This window comes from Phocoena sinus, chromosome X (assembly GCF_008692025.1).
Source record: "Phocoena sinus isolate mPhoSin1 chromosome X, mPhoSin1.pri, whole genome shotgun sequence".
NCBI classification, from domain to species: domain Eukaryota; kingdom Metazoa; phylum Chordata; class Mammalia; order Artiodactyla; family Phocoenidae; genus Phocoena; species Phocoena sinus.
Window position 1 is genome coordinate 32,499,465 of NC_045784.1, and position 18,806 is coordinate 32,518,270.

Sequence of the window (18,806 nt, forward strand, 5' to 3'; positions counted from 1 at the left end):
GACTTTTTTTTTTCATACTTTTCTTCATTCCCACTGCCACTGTCTCAATTAAAGTCCTTCAAACCTTTCATCTGAACTCTTACCAATTCCTAATTGCATTATGTGTGGCCATTTGTTTCTCCATATTGATGTCACAGTTTTATTCCCGAATATAAATGTTATCATATTACTCACCTGATTAATCACTCCTGCTGGATCTCTTTGCTTAAAAAATTAATTCTAACTTCCTTAACCTATCATCAAACCAAGCAGAGTCATGGTCTCTCAGATCACTCTGCTCCAGATTCAGTTGTGATCTTTATACTTGATTAAAATGTGCTCATAGGCACTAAGAACAGTGATTGGCTGTAGCTTGGCTATTAGTGGGTGATAATAGCATCAAGGAAGGTAATATAATTGTAAGGAATTTTGAATTTTTTACACTGATATTTTTCTATCTGATATTTTTCTGTCTTTATTTTCATGCTTCAGAATAATAAAACAAAGAATGAATGGAAATGTCAAGTTACTATAGAAGGAGAATGGTTTTATGGACCTCCTGTTTTACATGTTGGACCAAGTGAGACTGTGAATTATCCTCTCACATTCAAACCTATTTTGGAATGTGAGATTATGGTATGAACTCACTGATTTTTTTTCCCTAGCTTTAATATGTCGATAAACCAATGTGTGATGTTAACATATATAATTTGTGATAAATTTTCTTGCAGAAAAGTTATATTTTCTGGGGGGTGTGGGGTGGTGGTGTGATGAATTGGGAGATTGGTTGGGATTGACATATATACACTAATATGTATGAAATGGGTAACTAATAAAAACCTGCTGTATAAAAAAATAAAATTAAACTAAAAAAAATTTTTTTTAAAAAGTTATATTTTCCATGAATTTGATCATTAGTGTTCACTCTGCTTGAAACTTTAATAAATGTTGTAACTTGAGGGATAAATATTCTGAAAGTCACAATGTCATAGGCTGTCAATATTTATGTCTAGATTATTTTTACATAATATGTTTAACAAAGTAAAATCATTGCTTTTTTTGTATTCAGTAAGGAAGTCTGTACTTCAGAAAATATTTTCTTAAGTCATATTTCTTTGACAAGGATGTAAACAGGCATATAATTGCTATGTATGAGAACGCCTATTAAACTGTCACTTAGAGAAAGTGAAAAGAAATGAAGAGCTTTTCACAGGAAATTCATCTTTATTCGTTCAGTAGAAGTATTTATATATAAACTGGAAAAGCTAATGACTAGCACCTCCTTGAAAGCTCATTTCATCGATCAGATTCAAGATTACTAAAATAGAAGAGACGGTTGGCATCCAACTGTCACTCCTATAGAGCTGAAATTTGGCTGATTTGTCACAGGGCAAACTTACTCTACAAAATGAAGTAGATGGTATGGAGCATATCTTTGACATAAAAGGGATTGGAAGAAGACCGCTGGCCTTGGAACACATCACCGTAGACTGTCAAGTGGGGGAGATAACAAATAAACCCATAATGATGCCCAATTATATAACAAGCATCCTAACATTTAAGGTAAGATTTTGGTTTGGTTTTTTTTTTTGGTATGAAAGTGTTTTCAGAAGGAGTATATTGAATTATATGATATTTTAAAACATTTAATTTTACTTAACTAGGTGAAGCAGTGTGACATAAGGAGATGGTTAGAATTCTCCTATTAGTCCAGCAGCTTTTAAAATGCCATTTTGATTATAAAGTTGAATTAGCACCAAACAAGTTTTATATCTAAATATTAGTATATAATCATAAAACACATTAAAATTTACTTATTTGAGTCATGTGTATTTTCACTTGAAGAAATTGTACATGACAATGAAAGATATTTTTTTAAAAACTTTTAAACAGCTTTTAAAATTGTAATGTGATATCTGCAGGCATGAAATTTCAAAAGTGTATCCTATCATTTACCAGTGTAAATAATAGTGGGAATGTGAAGAAATGCATAATTAGTTACATCTTTATTTTTTATGAGGTTTTGTACTTGGCCCTTCTCCCTTGATTTGTTTAAGCAAATCTGAAAATAAAATTTTCTACTCTCCACTCCCATATTTATCTACAAATTATGTGCCCAATAGAATCCTCAAAGAAGCTTCAAATATCTGTCCATCATAGATGCCTGAATCTAGTTTTAGAGGGTACATCAGAAGTTTAGAAATTCTCTGGGTTTTTCCTCTGCTTTTTTTGGTAATCTTGAAAAATATGTGCATTGATTTTCTTCTTCTTTTCTTACTGGATTGCAAATAGAGTGAATATTATGAATGAAAATCTCATCTTCTCACTCCCCTGCTAAAACTCTTCACTGTCATCTCTTGCCTTCAGGATTGAGTCCAGGCTCCCTGAAGTGGCTTTCACATGTTTCAAAAGCCTATCTGCTCAGCTTTCTCTCTTAGCACTCCTGGCTCCAGCCACACTTAGGCCATTGTATATAGTATTTCCTTTTACTACTGCCTGGAAATCTCTATCCAGTTCCCTATCTTCCACTTCTCTGTGTATGTCTAACTCCTTTTCATTCTTTATGACAAAGCTTAGATGCCACTTTTCCAAGACTTCTTCTACATCCCCATAAACCTGGATTAGATGCCTTTCATGTGCTTCCACAGCATTTTTTTTTACTTTTCCCACCATCATGTACATTACATCCTATTGCTATTACCTGTTCTCCACCAGATTATTCTTCTCCACCAGATTACAAACTGTGAGAAAAGGGGCATGCCCCTCGTATCCATACTTTTGTACTTAGCATAAATCATAGTATCAAGCACATAATAGTTTTTCAAGAAACATTTGTTTAATGAACGGATACAAACATAATGGATGGCTTTTCAAATGGAAGGAAGGAAGGAAGGAAGGAGGGAAAGAAGGAAGGAAAGAAAAGAAAAGAAAAGAGCATGACTACTTGCACTTGCTATAGCTAAGGAAAAAAATCATTTTTCCACCACTCCCTTTCCCCTTCCAGAATTTTCTCGTGAGCAAGAAATCCTGTCTTATGAGTTTGATGAAAACAGGTTAAAGAAAAAATTGCTTAATTTCTTAACATTGGTTATTTCATTTTGTTTTGGCAGAGGTGATGTCTGTAGGTTTTTAAAACTTTTATTCTTCAGAATGAATGCATTTTTTAAAAAATGTAGGCCTTTAAAAATAATAATTATGCTATATTAACTATTTTTCTAATTAAATGTAGAAGTGGAATTCTGTTCATAGCAGAATTGTACTTACAGGAAATAATCAAAGTCTATATTTATATGGTTTCAATACACAAGTAAAATGGAAGAATCTAGTTAATTTTACCTTTAGAGTGTAAGTTTTCAGTGAGGCCCTTTCTGTAATTAAAGATACTACATATTAAATTAATTAAATGTCATTTCATTAAGATATTAATAATACTGTTCATGTATTCCAGTTCTTCTATATTTCTATATTTAAATAGCACCAACAATTATAAAAGAACAGAAACATGTTTAAGACCGAAGAAACATTTGTCTCTAGAGATATTATGAATAAAGTATCACCTTTCTTAATTTGAAAATCACCATTATTTTTAATCAGCATGTACTAATGAGCATTACCAATTTGCCCTTTCTTTTCATTCATAATATTTAGTTTATTGCTGGTATTTCAATGGAAATTCTATTGAGAAACAACTGAGGTGCTGCTAAGGAGAAAGGCTAGACTGAGAAACTTTGCTTTATAGTGTCAGGATTCATCTTGCACTCCCTTTGAGACTACTGAAATGCTTCTGATTCTCAATCTTCATTCTTCAATGTGTAAAATGAAGTTGGCCTCTGGGCACTCAAGGCTGATTCTCATTCTTTTCACCCCTCTCTCTCTTTCTCTCTCTTTCAATACCTTCCTCATTGTTGGATTATTTTTCTTAATCTATAAATATTCTCAAAGATTTTCCATTATAAGATAAAACTTGTCTCTAACAATAGCCTTTCAACTATTACCCTCTATATTTTCCATGATTGCTAAACTTCTTGAAAAAGCAATATTTACACGATCACTTCTTATTTCATGGTGGTCCATTTGTATCTCCTCTACTCTGTTGAAACTTCTGCCACAAAGATCACCCATAACTTTTGGTCAAGAAAAATCAGTTCTTTTCCCAAGTTATCTGCCTCAAAACTCCTATAATGTTTGGCACTGTCTGTCTGCCTTCTTAACACTCTTCACCCTTTATTTTACATCATTCTGTAGTCCTCATTTCCATGCTATTTCTGGATTGTTACTTATCTGGTCCTTTTATTCCTCTAGCCTTCTCATTTCTTTTCAAGTTTCCACCTTCTAAAGCATTCTTATGTCTGTACAACATCCCACTTGACAGTTTCTTGGCTTCAAACTATCAACTAGTTACAAATGCCAAATTCATACTTTTACTCAAGATGTATTAGCTTCAGCCCCTCATTTCTGACTGCTTGCTATTCACCTCCACTTTGACAGTCTGCTGACAACTCAGACTCACTATATTCTTTTCATGTCTTTTCCTTGTTCTATTTTTCATTGCTGTTAGTATTGATTTTTATGATACTTTGTATTTTTTTAAAAAAGCCTTTTAACATATATTTAATCTCATTGCTACAAGAATAGTTTTCAATAGAAGGTTGAGACTTCCCTAACAAGAAAGAGAATATAAAAAAATCAGAGAATATAATTGAGATACAGGTAAAATGCTATGGCATTTTATCAAAGTGACCAAGGAGTAGGAAATAGTTATGCAATAAAGAAAACAGGAGACCTGGGACTTCCAAAATGGTGGAGCAAGGGGTTTCATAAATCTGTTCCTCCTTAAAAGCAATAAAAACACTGACAAAACAAAAAACAAAAAAATCACTGACAAAACTTGTCAAAACTTTTAAATCTTGAAATAAAACAAATATTTCAAACAATCTGAGGAGTATTTACTCAAGAAAAACTCTGAATCCTGGTAAGAGCAGGGTGATTTGTGACATTTTGACTTGACCCATTTCTATCCCCCTCTCCTCAGCTCTGCAATCTTGCAATCACAGTACCTATGAAAACTGTAACCTTGCAAACAAAGGAAGAGGCAGATTGAGTATGGCTCTCCTCACAATTCCCATCCCCAGTACATTGTCACAACTTGACCATTCTCGTAGCTTTCTAGCAACACCCCACCCCACGAGCAAGGAAGCCCCTTCGCGGGCGGAGACTGCGGGTGGCAGAGGGGGGAAGCTTCGGAGCCGTGGAGGAGAGCACAGCAACAGGGGTGCGGAGGGCAAAGCGGAGAGATTCCCGCACAGAGGATCGGTGCCAACCAGCACTCACCAGCCCAAGAGGCTTGTCTCCTCACCCGCTGGGGCGGCCGGGGCTGCGAGCTGAGGCTCTGGCTTCAGTCGGAGCGCAGGGAGAGGACGGGTTGGCGGCGTGAACACAGACTGCAGAGGGTTAGTGCACCACGGCTAGCCGGGAAGGAGTCCGGGGAAAAGTCTGGACCTGCCGAAGAGGCAAGAGACTTTTTCTTCCCTCTTTGTTTCCTGGTGCGCAAGGAGAGGGGATTAAGAGTGCTGCTTAAAGGAGCTCCAGAGACGGGCGCGAGCCGCGGCTAAAAGCGCTGGACCCCAGAGACGGGCATGAGACGCTAAGGCTGCTGCTGCCGCCGCTAAGAAGCCTGTGTGCGAGCGCAGGTCACTATCCACACCCCCCTTCCGGGGAGCCTGTGCAGCCCACCACTGCCAGGGTCCCGGGATGCAGGGACAACTTCCCCGGGAGAATGCACGGCGCGCTTCAGGCTGGTGCAACGTCATGCCGCCCCGCACTCCGTACTCCTCCCTCCCCCCGGCCTGAGTGAACCACAGCCCCCTAAGCAGCAGCTCCTTTAACCCCGTCCTGTCTGAGCGAAGAACAGACGCCCTCCGGCCACCTACACGCAGAGGCGGGGCCAAATCCAAAACTGAGCCCCGGGAGCTGTGAGAAGAAAGAAGAGAAAGGGAAATCTCTCCCAGCAGCCTCAGAAGCAGCGGATTAAAGCTCCACAATCAGCTTGCTGTACCCTGCATCTGTGGAATACCTGAATAGACAACGAATCATCCCAAATTGAGGAGGTGGACTTTGAGAGCAATATTTTGATTTTTTTCCCTTTTCCTCTTTTTGTGAGTGTGTTTGTGTATGCTTCTGTGTAAGATTTTGTCTGTATAGCTTTGCTTTCACCATCTGTCCTAGGGTTCTATCCATCCGTTTTTGTGGTTTTTTTGTTTTTGTTTTTTTATAATTTTTTTTTTATTTTAGTAACTTTATTTTATTTGATCTTTCTTTCTTTCCTTCCTTCCCTCCTTCCTTCCTCCCTCCCTCCTTTCTTTCTTTCTTTCTTTCTTTCTACTTTTTCTCCCTTTTATTCTGAGCCGTGTGGATGAAAGGCTCTTGGTGCTGCAGCCAGGAGTCAGTGCTGTGCCTCTGAGGTGGGAGAGCCAACTTCAGGAGACTGGTCCAAAAAAGCCCTCCCAGCTCCCCAGAATATCAAATGGCAAAAATCTCCCAGAGATCTCCATCTCAACACCAAGACCCAGCTTCACTCAGCAACCAGCAAGCTACAGTGCTGGACACCCTATGCCAAACAACTAGCGAGACAGGAATACAACCCCACCCATTAGCAGAGAGGCTGCCTAAAATCATAATAAGTCCACAGACACCCCAAAACACACCACCAGACGTGAACCTGCCCACCAGAAAGACAAGATCCAGCCTCATCCACCAGAACACAGGCACTAGTCCCCTCCACCAGGAAGCCTACACAACCCACTGAACCAACCTTAGCCACTGGGGACAGACACCAAAAACAACAGGAACTACGAACCTGCAGCCTGCAAAAAGGAGACCCCAAACACAGTAAGATAAGCAAAATGAGAAGACAGAAAAACACACAGCAGATGAAGGAGCAAGATAAAAACCCACCAGACCTAACAAATAAAGAGGAAATAGGCAGTCTACCTGAAAAAGAATTCAGAATAATGATAGTAAAGATGATCCAAAATCTTGGAAATAGAATAGACAAAATGCAAGAAACATTTAACAAGGACCTAGAAGAACTGAAGATGAAACAAGCAACGATGAACAACACAATATATGAAATTAAAAATACTCTAGATGGGATCAATAGCAGAATAACTGAGGCAGAAGAACAGATAAGTGACCTGGAAGGTAAAATAGTGGAATTAACTACTGCAGAGCAGAATAAAGAAAAAAGAATGAAAAGAACTGAAGACAGTCTCAGAGACCTCTGGGACAACATTAAACACACCAACACTCGAATTATAGGGATTCCAGAAGAAGAAGGGAAAAAGGAGGGGGCTGAGAAAATATTTCAAGAGATTACAGTTGAAAACTTCCCTAATATGGGAAAGGAAATAGTTAATCAAGTCCAGGAAGCACAGAGAGTCTCATACAGGATAAATCCAAGGAGAAATATGCCAAGACACATATTAATCAAACTTTCAAAAATTAAATACAAAGAAAACATATTAAAAGCAGCAAGGGAAAAATAACAAATAACACACAAGGGAATCCCCATAAGGTTAACAGCTGATCTTTCAGCAGAAACTCTGCAAAACAGAAGGGAGTGGCAGGACATATTTAAAGTGATGAAGGAGAAAAACCTGCAACCAAGATTACTCTACCCAGCAAGGATCTCATTCAGATTAGATGGAGAAATTAAAACCTTTACAGACAAGCAAAAGCTGAGAGAGTTCAGCACCACCAAACCAGCTTTACAACAACTGCTAAAGGAACTTCTCTAGGCAAGAAACACAAGAGAAGGAAAAGACATACAATAACAAACCCAAAACAATTAAGAAAATGGGAATAGGAACATACATATCGATAATTACCTTAAATGTAAATGGACTAAATGCTCCCACCAAAAGACACAGATTGGCTGAATGGATACAAAAACAAGACCCATATATTTGCTGTCTACAAGAGACCCACTTCAGACCTAGAGACACATACAGACTGAAAGTGAGGGGATGGAAAAAGATATTTCATGCAAATGGAAACCAAAGGAAAGCTGGAGGGCTTCCCTGGTGGTGCAATGGTTGAGAGTCCATCTGCCTACACATCACCATAGACCCTGATAATGCAATTCCCTATATTCTACACGTATGCCCTTGGAAACGTGGTGTATTCAAAGGTAACAAAATTGTTAATGAGATATTATTAACTACCATACTGGGAAAGATGCGTGATGAGAATAAATTAAAAAGTAACTTAAAAAAAAAAAAAGTAACTTAAATTTCCCCTTTCTAATAAATAACCCAGAGGGAAATTTAGTTTTCCATTTCAGTCATTACCTTTCTAAATAATCAGAGCTTTGGGGCATACATTTTATGTCTATAGTGCTGTACTCTCTTGTCCATTTTTTAATATTTATTTGTGGGGCAAATTCCTGGAAGTAGAAATATTTAGTTAAGCCATTTACATTTAAAATTGTGGTAAACACTTTCAAATAGTTATATCAATTTATGAGCCAGACAGTGTCCTATGAGAATATCTCTTTATAGGACTAGGTATTATAAAAACATGTACATATAGTTAATTGAACATGAAAAATAGGTTAAAGGCTTTGGTATATGTGAAGTTTTCTTTGTTTCTCTCTAGTAAAACATTCATTTATGCAAATTGCCTGATGGTCCCTGAAAATAATTGCTTGCTTGGGAATGGGAGTGAGGGGTATTCCTACAAAGCTTTTGATGAGAGAGGAGGTGAGAGGTGTAGAAGACTAACAGGGAAGAACTGAGGGACTGTAATTCATCAAAGGAATAATTGTTCTATTTGGGAGAGAATTCAGTGTCCCATGGTGGTTAGATCCTGCTGAGGAAATTATTAAAATGTTGGTAAATGGATACAATTTAAAAATGTAGAAAGCATACAGCCAGTAGCAATCTTTTACTGCCTGGAAGTACTAGCCCCTCATCCTTGCTTGCCTCAACAAAGATGTTTTAGGAAAAGGTCTGTACCTAGCATAGGAGGTGTAGAGAGCTGCTCCAAATAAGAAAGTACATAGAGAGTAGGATGAATGCCAGCGCTGTTAACAAGCAGAAGGGAAATTTCAGAATGGCAACCACAGTGATCCAGTTACCACCACTGTAATAGAATATGCTATGGGTGAAGAGCCAACCCGCCCATCCCCACTCTCTACTTCTAGTTGGCTTGACCTCAAATGTCACCATAGTCATAGCTGTTAGCATCTTGTGAAATCTTCCTGTCACTTTTCAGACATTTGGCTTTACAAAGCCCATTAACATTTCTCCATGTGATAGGTAGATTTTGAACTAGAGTGAGCTTATTCCAGGCATTTCAATAAAGTAGCATATTTTTTGCCATTTTTAATGTAATTCACAGGATAGAAATGTAAATTTCAGTTTTCATTTTAATCATCAAATGACAATCCTAATGCTCCTTAGTTCTGGAATTTTAACTAGTCTTTTGTAAAGGGTAGCAAGTGATTCAAAATTGCCTTTATTATTTTTTATATAAGTAATAAATCTGAGTTTCCTGTTCTATAAAAGGCAGTGAGGTCTGCTGTGTGTGAGAAGGAACGTAAGAGGAACTTCAAACGGTAGAACATTGTTGAATTAGGAGTGTTTATGACTCCTTTAAGCAAAACAGAGCTGCTGATCCATGAATCAGACTCTTAAAGTTATAGAAAGGGAGCTAAGAAGAATTAAATAATCAGATTTAATATATCTTACCTTTGTATAGTCATCTTTGTTGATTTTGGCAGCATTTCTGAGACCATAAAACTTCAAAACGTATTTTCACTGATCAGATAAGCACTCTTAGCATGCTGATTTGAAGGACTTTAGAAGAAATTTGGGGAACTTAAAGGCAACTCAGGATACATCGTTAGGTGAGGATGAATTGGTAAATATTGCTGGCTACACAAGAGCTTTTGCAGGCTTCATAATTTTGAAAAATATTTGCAAGACATGTTCATGATTGTTCTTCCCAGGGCGGTCCCTTAAATTTGAATTAATGTTGCCATTATGATTTGGACAAGCTGAGCCTGTAAAGAAGGCAAAGTCCATTTTTATTGATATTACTGTTGGAAGGCTGCTACAATATTTTAAGCAGTGTAAATGTAATTGCTTCTGAACAGTTGTTAATCTGTTGTAATATAAAGAAAACTAGACTAAAATTTTCATACATATATGAGAACGTTCCTATTTGTGCTGGTTATGTATATCATGTATATCATCCATCTTATAAAGAAAAAACTTTGTGCACATTTTCAGTTCTGTCCTCAATTATATAAATAATTATTTACAAAAGGCCTATAATTTGGAAAGTCTTGGTAAATATAGTAGTTATAAACAAAGCTGATCTTTAACCAATTACGCTCTGTTAAAATATTTTCACAGATGCTTTTCCTCATATGTTGGCAAATACTCAATTGTTTGAGCTCCACTTAGGTGTAACTTTTGATCTCTAGCCACCACAGCCCCTCCCTTTGGCCCCCCCAGACTTCCCAACAATTCAGCAACAAATAAAGTGTTAACACATGCCTCAGGACTTGGATCCTGTGTCCTTCCTGACTGGTCAGAGCTGGAATATAGGTTTGATAGTTATTTCAAATATTACCACTGGATACAAAGATAGATGTCATATGGTTCCTGCTTCCTAGGAATTCATATCTGGTGATAGAAATAGATATCCATAAGTCATCTCAGTACAAGGTACACACTGATGTACCACGAGTTTAAACATGGCACTGCAGAGCATGATATTGGGAAATGTTAACCCTAACAGTGGGAGTCCAAGAGGGCATCTTAGGGGATAATGGGTTTATCTGGACCTCAAAGGATGAACTGGGATTTATCAGCCGATACGGTGGGGAGCACATTCTAGCAGAGGAAACAACCTTATTGAAAACACAGAGAAGTTACTTTCTGTAAGTAATGAATAGAGGGGTGTGTCTGGAGTGTGTGTTTGTGGTAGCCAATGCAGAGTGACATACAGTTAGAAAAACAGGCAGACTTTGCTGGACAGAGTTGTGTTTTACTTCTTACTGCAGTTGGAGCCATTGAAGATGTCTGAGGGGCATGAGTCAACTGAGTTTTAGGAAGAAAAGTCTGGAGGTAACATGTAAAATGGATAGGAGGTACAAGAGAGGGTGGATAGATCTGAGATCATTTAGGGGCTTTTAGCAATATTCTGGTTGATTAGTTCTCAGTATTAGTTTGTGCCTCTTCTCCCAAAAGCAGACCCTGAGAAAAGAGTTTAATTGCAAGTAGTTTTCTTGAGAGGTGATCACAGGAAGCACGCTGACCAAATGGGGAAGTAAGATGCTGAAGGGAAAAAGTCAGAAAATGAGCTAGATATCAGATTACTGCTGAGACCTGGGGAACCTCACTGGAAGCTTTCTGAGAGAATTGTCAGGCTGAAGGGTAAAGAAATTGGGGTAAACATCCTCTACCTCCTTTCCCTCAATGATTAAAGTTTGTTCTTAGGGCAGATTCCCATGGCAGTGAATTCCCACTGGAAAAGTCATAGCAAACCACTGGTGTGAATGCGAACTGTCTGCAGAGGGGATTTTCATGGGGCACTGAGTCATATGTGGCATATACTAAAGTAGGTGTCATGGCATATTAATTGGTAGGTAGAAATTTTGAGAAATGGATGGAACTGGAATTATCACAGGAGCCTGCAGTGAACTGCAATCATGTTTCAGGCGTACCTATGTGGAGGTTTAAATTTGAATGCCTCTTTGGCCATGCAACAAAAAATTAAGGTTGACCACTTAAATGAACATTAAGGGCAGACCAAACTAGGCCAGTGATAGTGGGTTAAAAAAAACAGAAGTGAAGTTTCAAGAAGAGTAACAATGGAAAATGATGCTGTAGCAGCTTGGGTTTCCAGGGAATCAGACTCTGAGATGGGAGATTAGTTTATAGGACATTTATTAGGGAATGTGTTGTGATCAACACTTGTGAAAGGAAAAGGTAAGAAAACATACTGACCAGAGGGAATAGTTGAGTTTCTGGACAGGCGGAGTGAAGGCTTTTAGTCAACTCACTGGGCCCTCTGAAGCTGGGATGGTCCTCTTCATAATTATCCCTTATGATCCCCCAGTTGTGAGGAACATACTTTCATCTCCAGGGAAGAAGTCTTTAGAAATCCTTCCAATTTTTAATGACAAGTTAGGAGAAGGGGACTGGGCCTTTATGCTGCTGTGCTGATCAGTCATTGAAAGTGGACTACATGTGGAAGGAGGTTTGACCTTGGGTGAGGCTTTTTTGTTTTTTCTCTCAAGGCGCCATGCCTAAAGAGGGCTTGACCAAATAGTCATTTTCCAGCATTATTCCTAGTAGCAACAGAAATAAGTCCTTCATTCCTGAAAAGGAAAATGGTTGATGTAGTATAATGTCTATCACAGCTGCATTTGATGAAGAGTGAATAAGGAGAGAGAAGGGAGAAAGGCGAGTCAGGTGTACTTCTGATAGTAAGCAACTCTAAGGAAGGTGATACCATTAACTGTGAGAGAGAGATCAGCAGGAGAGATTTACTAGTTAAGGAGGGAAAGCCCAGTTCTATCTTGATTTGAAGATTATCTTTTTTGTGTCAATAAATTTCAGAAAAATGGAAAAATATTGAATCAGTCAACCTAGATATGAAAGCATAGAACCTTAAAGGGAAACAGACACACAAAATTAAGCAAACAAAAACACCATGTGTAAAGGCAGAAATGTGTTAATGACTAAATGCATTAAAATGTAATGGCCTAACACTAACAAACGTAGTAAGGTAGATAGCTAGGGGGAAGCAGCCGCAAGGCACAGGGGTATTAGCTCAGGGCTTTGGGACAGCTTGGAGGGGTGGGATGGGGAGAGTGGGAGGGAGGGAGACGCAAGAGGGAAGACATATGGGAACATATGTATATGTATAGCTGATTCACTTTGTTATAAAGCAGAAACTAACACACCATTGTAAAGCAATTATACCCCAATAAAGATGTTAAAAAAAAAAAAAATGTAATGACCTAATTCCCTCCTTAACAGCCAGAAAATGACCTCTCTGGTTATTAGAATGCAAAAAGCTAATATTACTGTCCATTATTACAGGATTAGTATGTAACAAAATACAGAAATGTAGTAATGGCCTGTGGCTTATTTGTAGTAGTGAAATATGCAACTAAATTTCCATTCATCTCAGGTAGAAACTTGATTTTTTGTACAAGGCCAATATTTAGTGAAGATGATTAGGCATTAACGGTTAGCATACACTTTTTTTTTTTTTAACATCTTTATTGGGGTATAATTGCTTTACAATAGTGTGTTAGTTTCTGATTTATAACAAAGTGAATCAGCTATACATATACATGTGCTCCCATGTGTCTTCCCTCTTGCGTCTCCCTCCCTCCCACTCTCCCCCTCCCACCCCTCCAGGCTGTCCCAAAGCCCCGAGCTAATATCCCTGTGCCTTGCGGCTGCTTCCCCCTAGCTATCTACCTTACTACGTTTGTTAGTGTGTATATGTCCATGACTCTTTCTCGCCCTGTCAAAACTCACCCTTCCCCCTCCCCATATCCTCAAGTCCGTTCTCCAGTAGGTCTGCGCCTCCATTCCTGTCTTATCCCTAGGTTCTTCATGACATTTTTTCCCCTTAAATTCCATATATATGTGTTAGCATACGGTACTTGTCTTTGTCTTTCTGACCTACTTCACTCTGTATGACAGACTCTAGGTCTATCCATCTCATTACAAATAACTCAATTTCATTTCTTTTTAAGGCTGAGTAATATTCCATTGTGTATATGTGCCACATCTTCTTTATCCATTCCTCCGATGATGGGCGCTTAGGTTCTTTCCATCTCCGGGCTATTGTAAATAGAGCTGCAATGAACATTTTGGTACATGACTCTTTTTGAATTTTGGTTTTCTCAGGGTATATGCCCAGTAGTGGGATTGCTGGGTCATATGGTAATTCTATTTGTAGTTTTTTGAGGAACCTCCATACTGTTCTCCATAGTGGCTGAACCAATTCACATTCCCACCAGCAGTGCAAGAGTGTCCCCTTTTCTCCACACCCTCTCCAGCATTTATTGTTTCTAGATTTTTTGATGATGGCCATTCTGACTGGTGTGAGAAGATATCTCATTGTAGTTTTGATTTGCATTTCTCTAATGATTAATGATGTTGAGCATTCTTTCATGTGTTTGTTGGCATTCTGTATATCTTCTTTGGAGAAATGTCTGTTTAGGTCTTCTGCCCATTTTTGGATGGGGTTGTTTGTTTTTTTTGTTATTGAGCTGCATGAGCTGCTTGTAAATTTTGGAGATTAATCCTTTGTCAGTTGCTTCATTTGCAAATGTTTTCTCCCATTCTGAGGGTTGTCTTTTGGTCTTGATTATGGTTTCCTTTGCTGTGCAAAAGCTTTGAAGTTTCATTAGGTCCCATTTGTTTATTTTTGTTTTTATTTCCATTACTCTAGGAGGTGGGTCAGAAAGGATCTTGCTGTGATTTATGTCATAGAGTGTTCTTCCTATGTTTTCCTCTAAGAGTTTGATAGTTTCTGGCCTTACATTTAGGTCTTTAATCCATTTTGAGCTTATTTTTGTGTATGGTGTTAGGGAGTGATCTAATCTCATACTTTTACATGTACCTGTCCAGTTTTCCCAGCACCATTTATTGAAGAGGCTGTCCTTTCTCCACTGTACATTCCTGCCTCCTTTATCAAAGATAAGGTGTCCATATGTGCGTGGGTTTATCTCTGGGCTTTCTATCCTGTTCCACTGATCTATCTTTCTGTTTTTGTGCCAGTACCATACTGTCTTGATTACTGTTGCTTTGTAGTATAGTCTGAAGTCAGGGAGCCTGATTCCTCCAGCTCCTTTTTTCGTTCTCAAGATTGCTTTGGCTATTCGGGGTCTTTTGTGTTTCCATACAAATTGCGAAATTTTTTGTTCTAGTTCTGTGAAAAATGCCAGTGGTAGTTTGATAGGGATTGCATTGAATCTGTAGATTGCTTTGGGTAGTAGAGTCATTTTCACAATGTTGATTCTTCCCATCCAAGAACATGGTATATCTCTCCATCTATTTGTATCATCTTTAATTTCTTTCATCAGTGTCTTATAATTTTCTGCATACAGGTCTTTCGTATCCTTAGGTAGGTTTATTCCTAGATATTTTATTCTTTTTGTTGCAATGGTAAATGGGAGTGTTTTCTTGATTTCACTTTCAGATTTTTCATCATTAGTATATAGGAATGCCAGAGATTTCTGTGCATTAATTTTGTATCCTGCTACTTTACCAAATTCATTGATTAGCTCTAGTAGTTTTCTGGTAGCATCTTTAGGATTCTCTATGTATAGTATCATGTCATCTGCAAACAGTGACAGCTTTACTTCTTCTTTTCCGATGTGGATTCCTTTTATTTCCTTTTATTCTCTGATTGCTGTGGCTAAAACTTCCAAAACTATGTTGAATAAGAGTTGTGAGAGTGGGCAACCTTGTCTTGTTCCTGATCTTAGTGGAAATGCTTTCAGTTTTTCACCATTGAGGATGATGTTTGCTGTGGGCTTGTCATATATGGCCTTTATTATGTTGAGGAAAGTTCCCTCTATGCCTACTTTCTGGAGGGTTTTTATCATAAATGGGTGTTGAATTTTGTCGAAAGCTTTCTCTGCATCTATTGAGATGATCATATGGTTTTTCTCCTTCAATTTGTTAATATGGTTTATCACACTGATAGATTTGCGTATATTGAAGAATCCTTGCATTCCTGGAATAAACCCCACTTGATCATGGTGTATGATCCTTTTAATGTGCTGTTGGATTCTGTTTGCTAGTATTTTGTTGAGGATTTTTGCATCTATGTTCATCAGTGATATTGGCCTGTAGTTTTCTTTCTTTGTGACATCCTTGTCTGGTTTTGGTATCAAGGTGATGGTGGCCTCGTAGAAGGAATTTGGGAGTGTTCCTCCCTCTGCTATATTTTGGAAGAGTTTGAGAAGGATAGGTGTTAGCTCTTCTCTAAACGTTTGATAGAATTCACCTGTGAAGCCATCAGGTCCTGGGCTTTTGTTTGTTGGAAGATTTTTAATCACAGTTTCAATTTCAGTGCTTGTGATTGGTCTGTTCATATTTTCTATTTCTTCCTGATTCAGTCTTGGCAGGTTGTGCATTTCTAAGAATTTGTCCATTTCTTCCAGATTGTCCATTTTATTGGCATAGAGTTGCTTGTAGTAATCTCTCATGATTTTTTTTATTTCTGCAGTGTCAGTTGTTATTTCTCCTTTCTCATTTCTAATTCTATTGATTTGAGTCTTCTCCCTTTTTTTCTTGATGAGTCTGGCTAGCGGTTTATCTATTTTGTTTATCTTCTCAAAGAACCAGCTTTTAGTTTTATTGATCTTTGCTATCGTTTCCTTCGTTTCTTTTTCATTTATTTCTGATCTGATTTTTATGATTTCTTTCCTTCTGCTAGCTTTGGGGCTTTTTTGTTCTTCTTTCTCTAATTGCTTGAGGTGCAAGGTTAGGTTGTTTATTCGAGATGTTTCCTGCTTCTTAAGGTGGGCTTGTATTGCTATAAACTTCCCCCTTAGAACTGCTTTTGCTGCATCCCATAGGTTTTGGGTCGTTGTGTCTCCATTGTCATTTGTTTCTAGGTATTTTTTTATTTCCTCTTTGATTTCTTCAGTGATCACTTCATTATTAAGTAGTGTATTGTTTAGCCTCCATGTGTTTGTATATTTTACAGATCTTTTCCTGTAATTGATATCTAGTCTCATGGCGTTGTGGTCAGAAAAGATACTTGATACAATTTCAATTTTCTTAAATTTACCAAGGCTTGATTTGTGACCCAAGATATGATCTATCCTGGAGAATGTTCCATGAGCACTTGAGAAAAATGTGTATTCTGTTGTTTTTGGATGGAGTGTCCTATAAATATCAATTAAGTCCATCTTGTTTAATGTATCATTTAAAGCTTGTGTTTCCTTATTTATTTTCATTTTGGATGATCTGTCCATGGGTGAAAGTGGGGTGTTAAAGTCCCCTACTATGAATGTGTTACTGTCAATTTCCCCTTTTATGGCTGTTAGTATTTGCCTTACGTATTGAGGTGCTCCTATGTTGGGTGCATAAATATTTACAATTGTTATATCTTCTTCTTGGATCGATCCCTTGATCATTATGTAGTGTCCTTCTTTGTCTCTTATAATAGTCCTTATTTTAAAGTCTATTTTGTCTGATATGAGAATTGCTACTCCAGCTTTCTTTTGGTTTCCATTTGCATGGAATATCTTTTTCCATCCCCTTACTTTCAGTCTGTATGTGTCTCTAGGTCTGAGGTGGGTCTCTTGTAGACAGCATATATAAGGGTCTTGTTTTTGTATCCATTCAGCCAATCTGTGTCTTTTGGTGGGAGCATTTAGTCCATTTACATTTAAGGTAATTATCGATATGTATGTTCCTATTCCCATTTTCTATATTGTTTTGGGTTCGTTATTATAGGTTGTTTCCTTCTTTTGCATTTCTTATCTAGAGAAGTTCCTTTAGCATTTGTTGTAAAGCTGGTTTGGTGGTGCTGAACTCTCTCAGCTTTTGCTTGTCTGTAAAGGTTTTAATTTCTCCATCAAATCTGAATGAGATCCTTGCTGGGTAGAGTAGTCTTGGTTGCAGGTTTTTCTCCTTCATCACTTTCAGTATGTCCTGCCACTCCCTTCTGGCTTGTAGGGTTTCTGCTGAGAGATCAGCTGTTAACCTTATGGGGATTCCCTTGTGTGTTATTTGTTGTTTTTCCCTTGCTGCTTTTAATATGCTTTCTTTGTATTTAATTTTTGATAGTTTGATTAATATGTGTCTTGGCATATTTCTCCTTGTATTTATCCTGTATGGGACTCTCTGTGCTTCCTGGACTTGATTAACTATTTCCTTTCCCATATTAGGGAAGTTTTCAACTATAATCTCTTCAAATATTTTCTCAGTCCCTTTCTTTTTTTCTTCTTCTTCTGGAACCCCTATAATTCGAATGTTGGTGCGTTTAATGTTGTCCCAGAGCTCTCTGAGACTGTCCTCAGTTCTTTTCATTCTTTTTTCTTTATTCTGCTCTGCAGTAGTTATTTCCACTACTTTATCTTCCAGGTCACTTATCCGTTCTTCTGCCTCAGTTATTCTGCTATTGATCCTATCTAGAGTACTTTTAATTTCATTTATTGCGTTGTTCATCGTTGCCTGTTTCATCTTTAGTTCTTGTAGGTCCTTGTTAACTGTTTCTTGCATTTTGTCCATTCTACTTCCAAGATTTCAGATCATCCTTACTATCATTATTCTGAATTCTTTTTCAGGTAGATTGCCTATTTCCTCTTCATTTGTTAGGTCTGGTGGGTTTTTATCTTGCTCCTTCATTTGCTGTGTGTTTTTCTGTCTTCTCATTTTGCTTATCTTACTGTGTTTGGGGTCTCCTTTTTGCAGGCTGCACGTTCGTAGTTCCCGTTGTTTTTGATGTCTGTCTCCAGTGGCTAAGGTTGTTTCAGCGGGTTGTGTAGGCTTCCTGGTGGAGGGGACTAGTGCCTGTGTTGTGCTGGATGAGGCTGGATCTTGTCTCTCTAGTGGGCAGGTTCACGTCTGGTGGTGTGTTTTGGGGTGTCTGTGGCCTTGTTATGATTTTCGGCAGCCTCTCTGCTAATGGGTGGGGTTGTGTTCCTGTTTTGCTAGTTGTTTGGCATAGGTTGTCCAGCACTGTGGCTTGCTGGTCGTTGAGTGAAGCTGGGTGCTGGTGTTAAGATGGAGGTCTCTGGGAGATTTCCACCGTTTAATATTATGTGGAGC

At 38.1% G+C, this 18,806-nt stretch overlaps 1 protein-coding gene across 1 annotated transcript in view; it reads left to right on the forward strand.

Annotated features, from left to right (window-relative positions):
- CFAP47 (cilia and flagella associated protein 47) overlaps positions 1-18,806 on the forward strand; it is a 533,433-nt gene that overhangs the window by 370,469 nt on the left and 144,158 nt on the right. Inside the window, 4 exon segments of the mRNA XM_032618881.1 lie at positions 472-615; positions 1,369-1,553; positions 2,175-2,190; positions 8,080-8,167. Of these exon segments, the coding sequence (XP_032474772.1) occupies positions 472-615; positions 1,369-1,553; positions 2,175-2,190; positions 8,080-8,167 (433 nt within the window).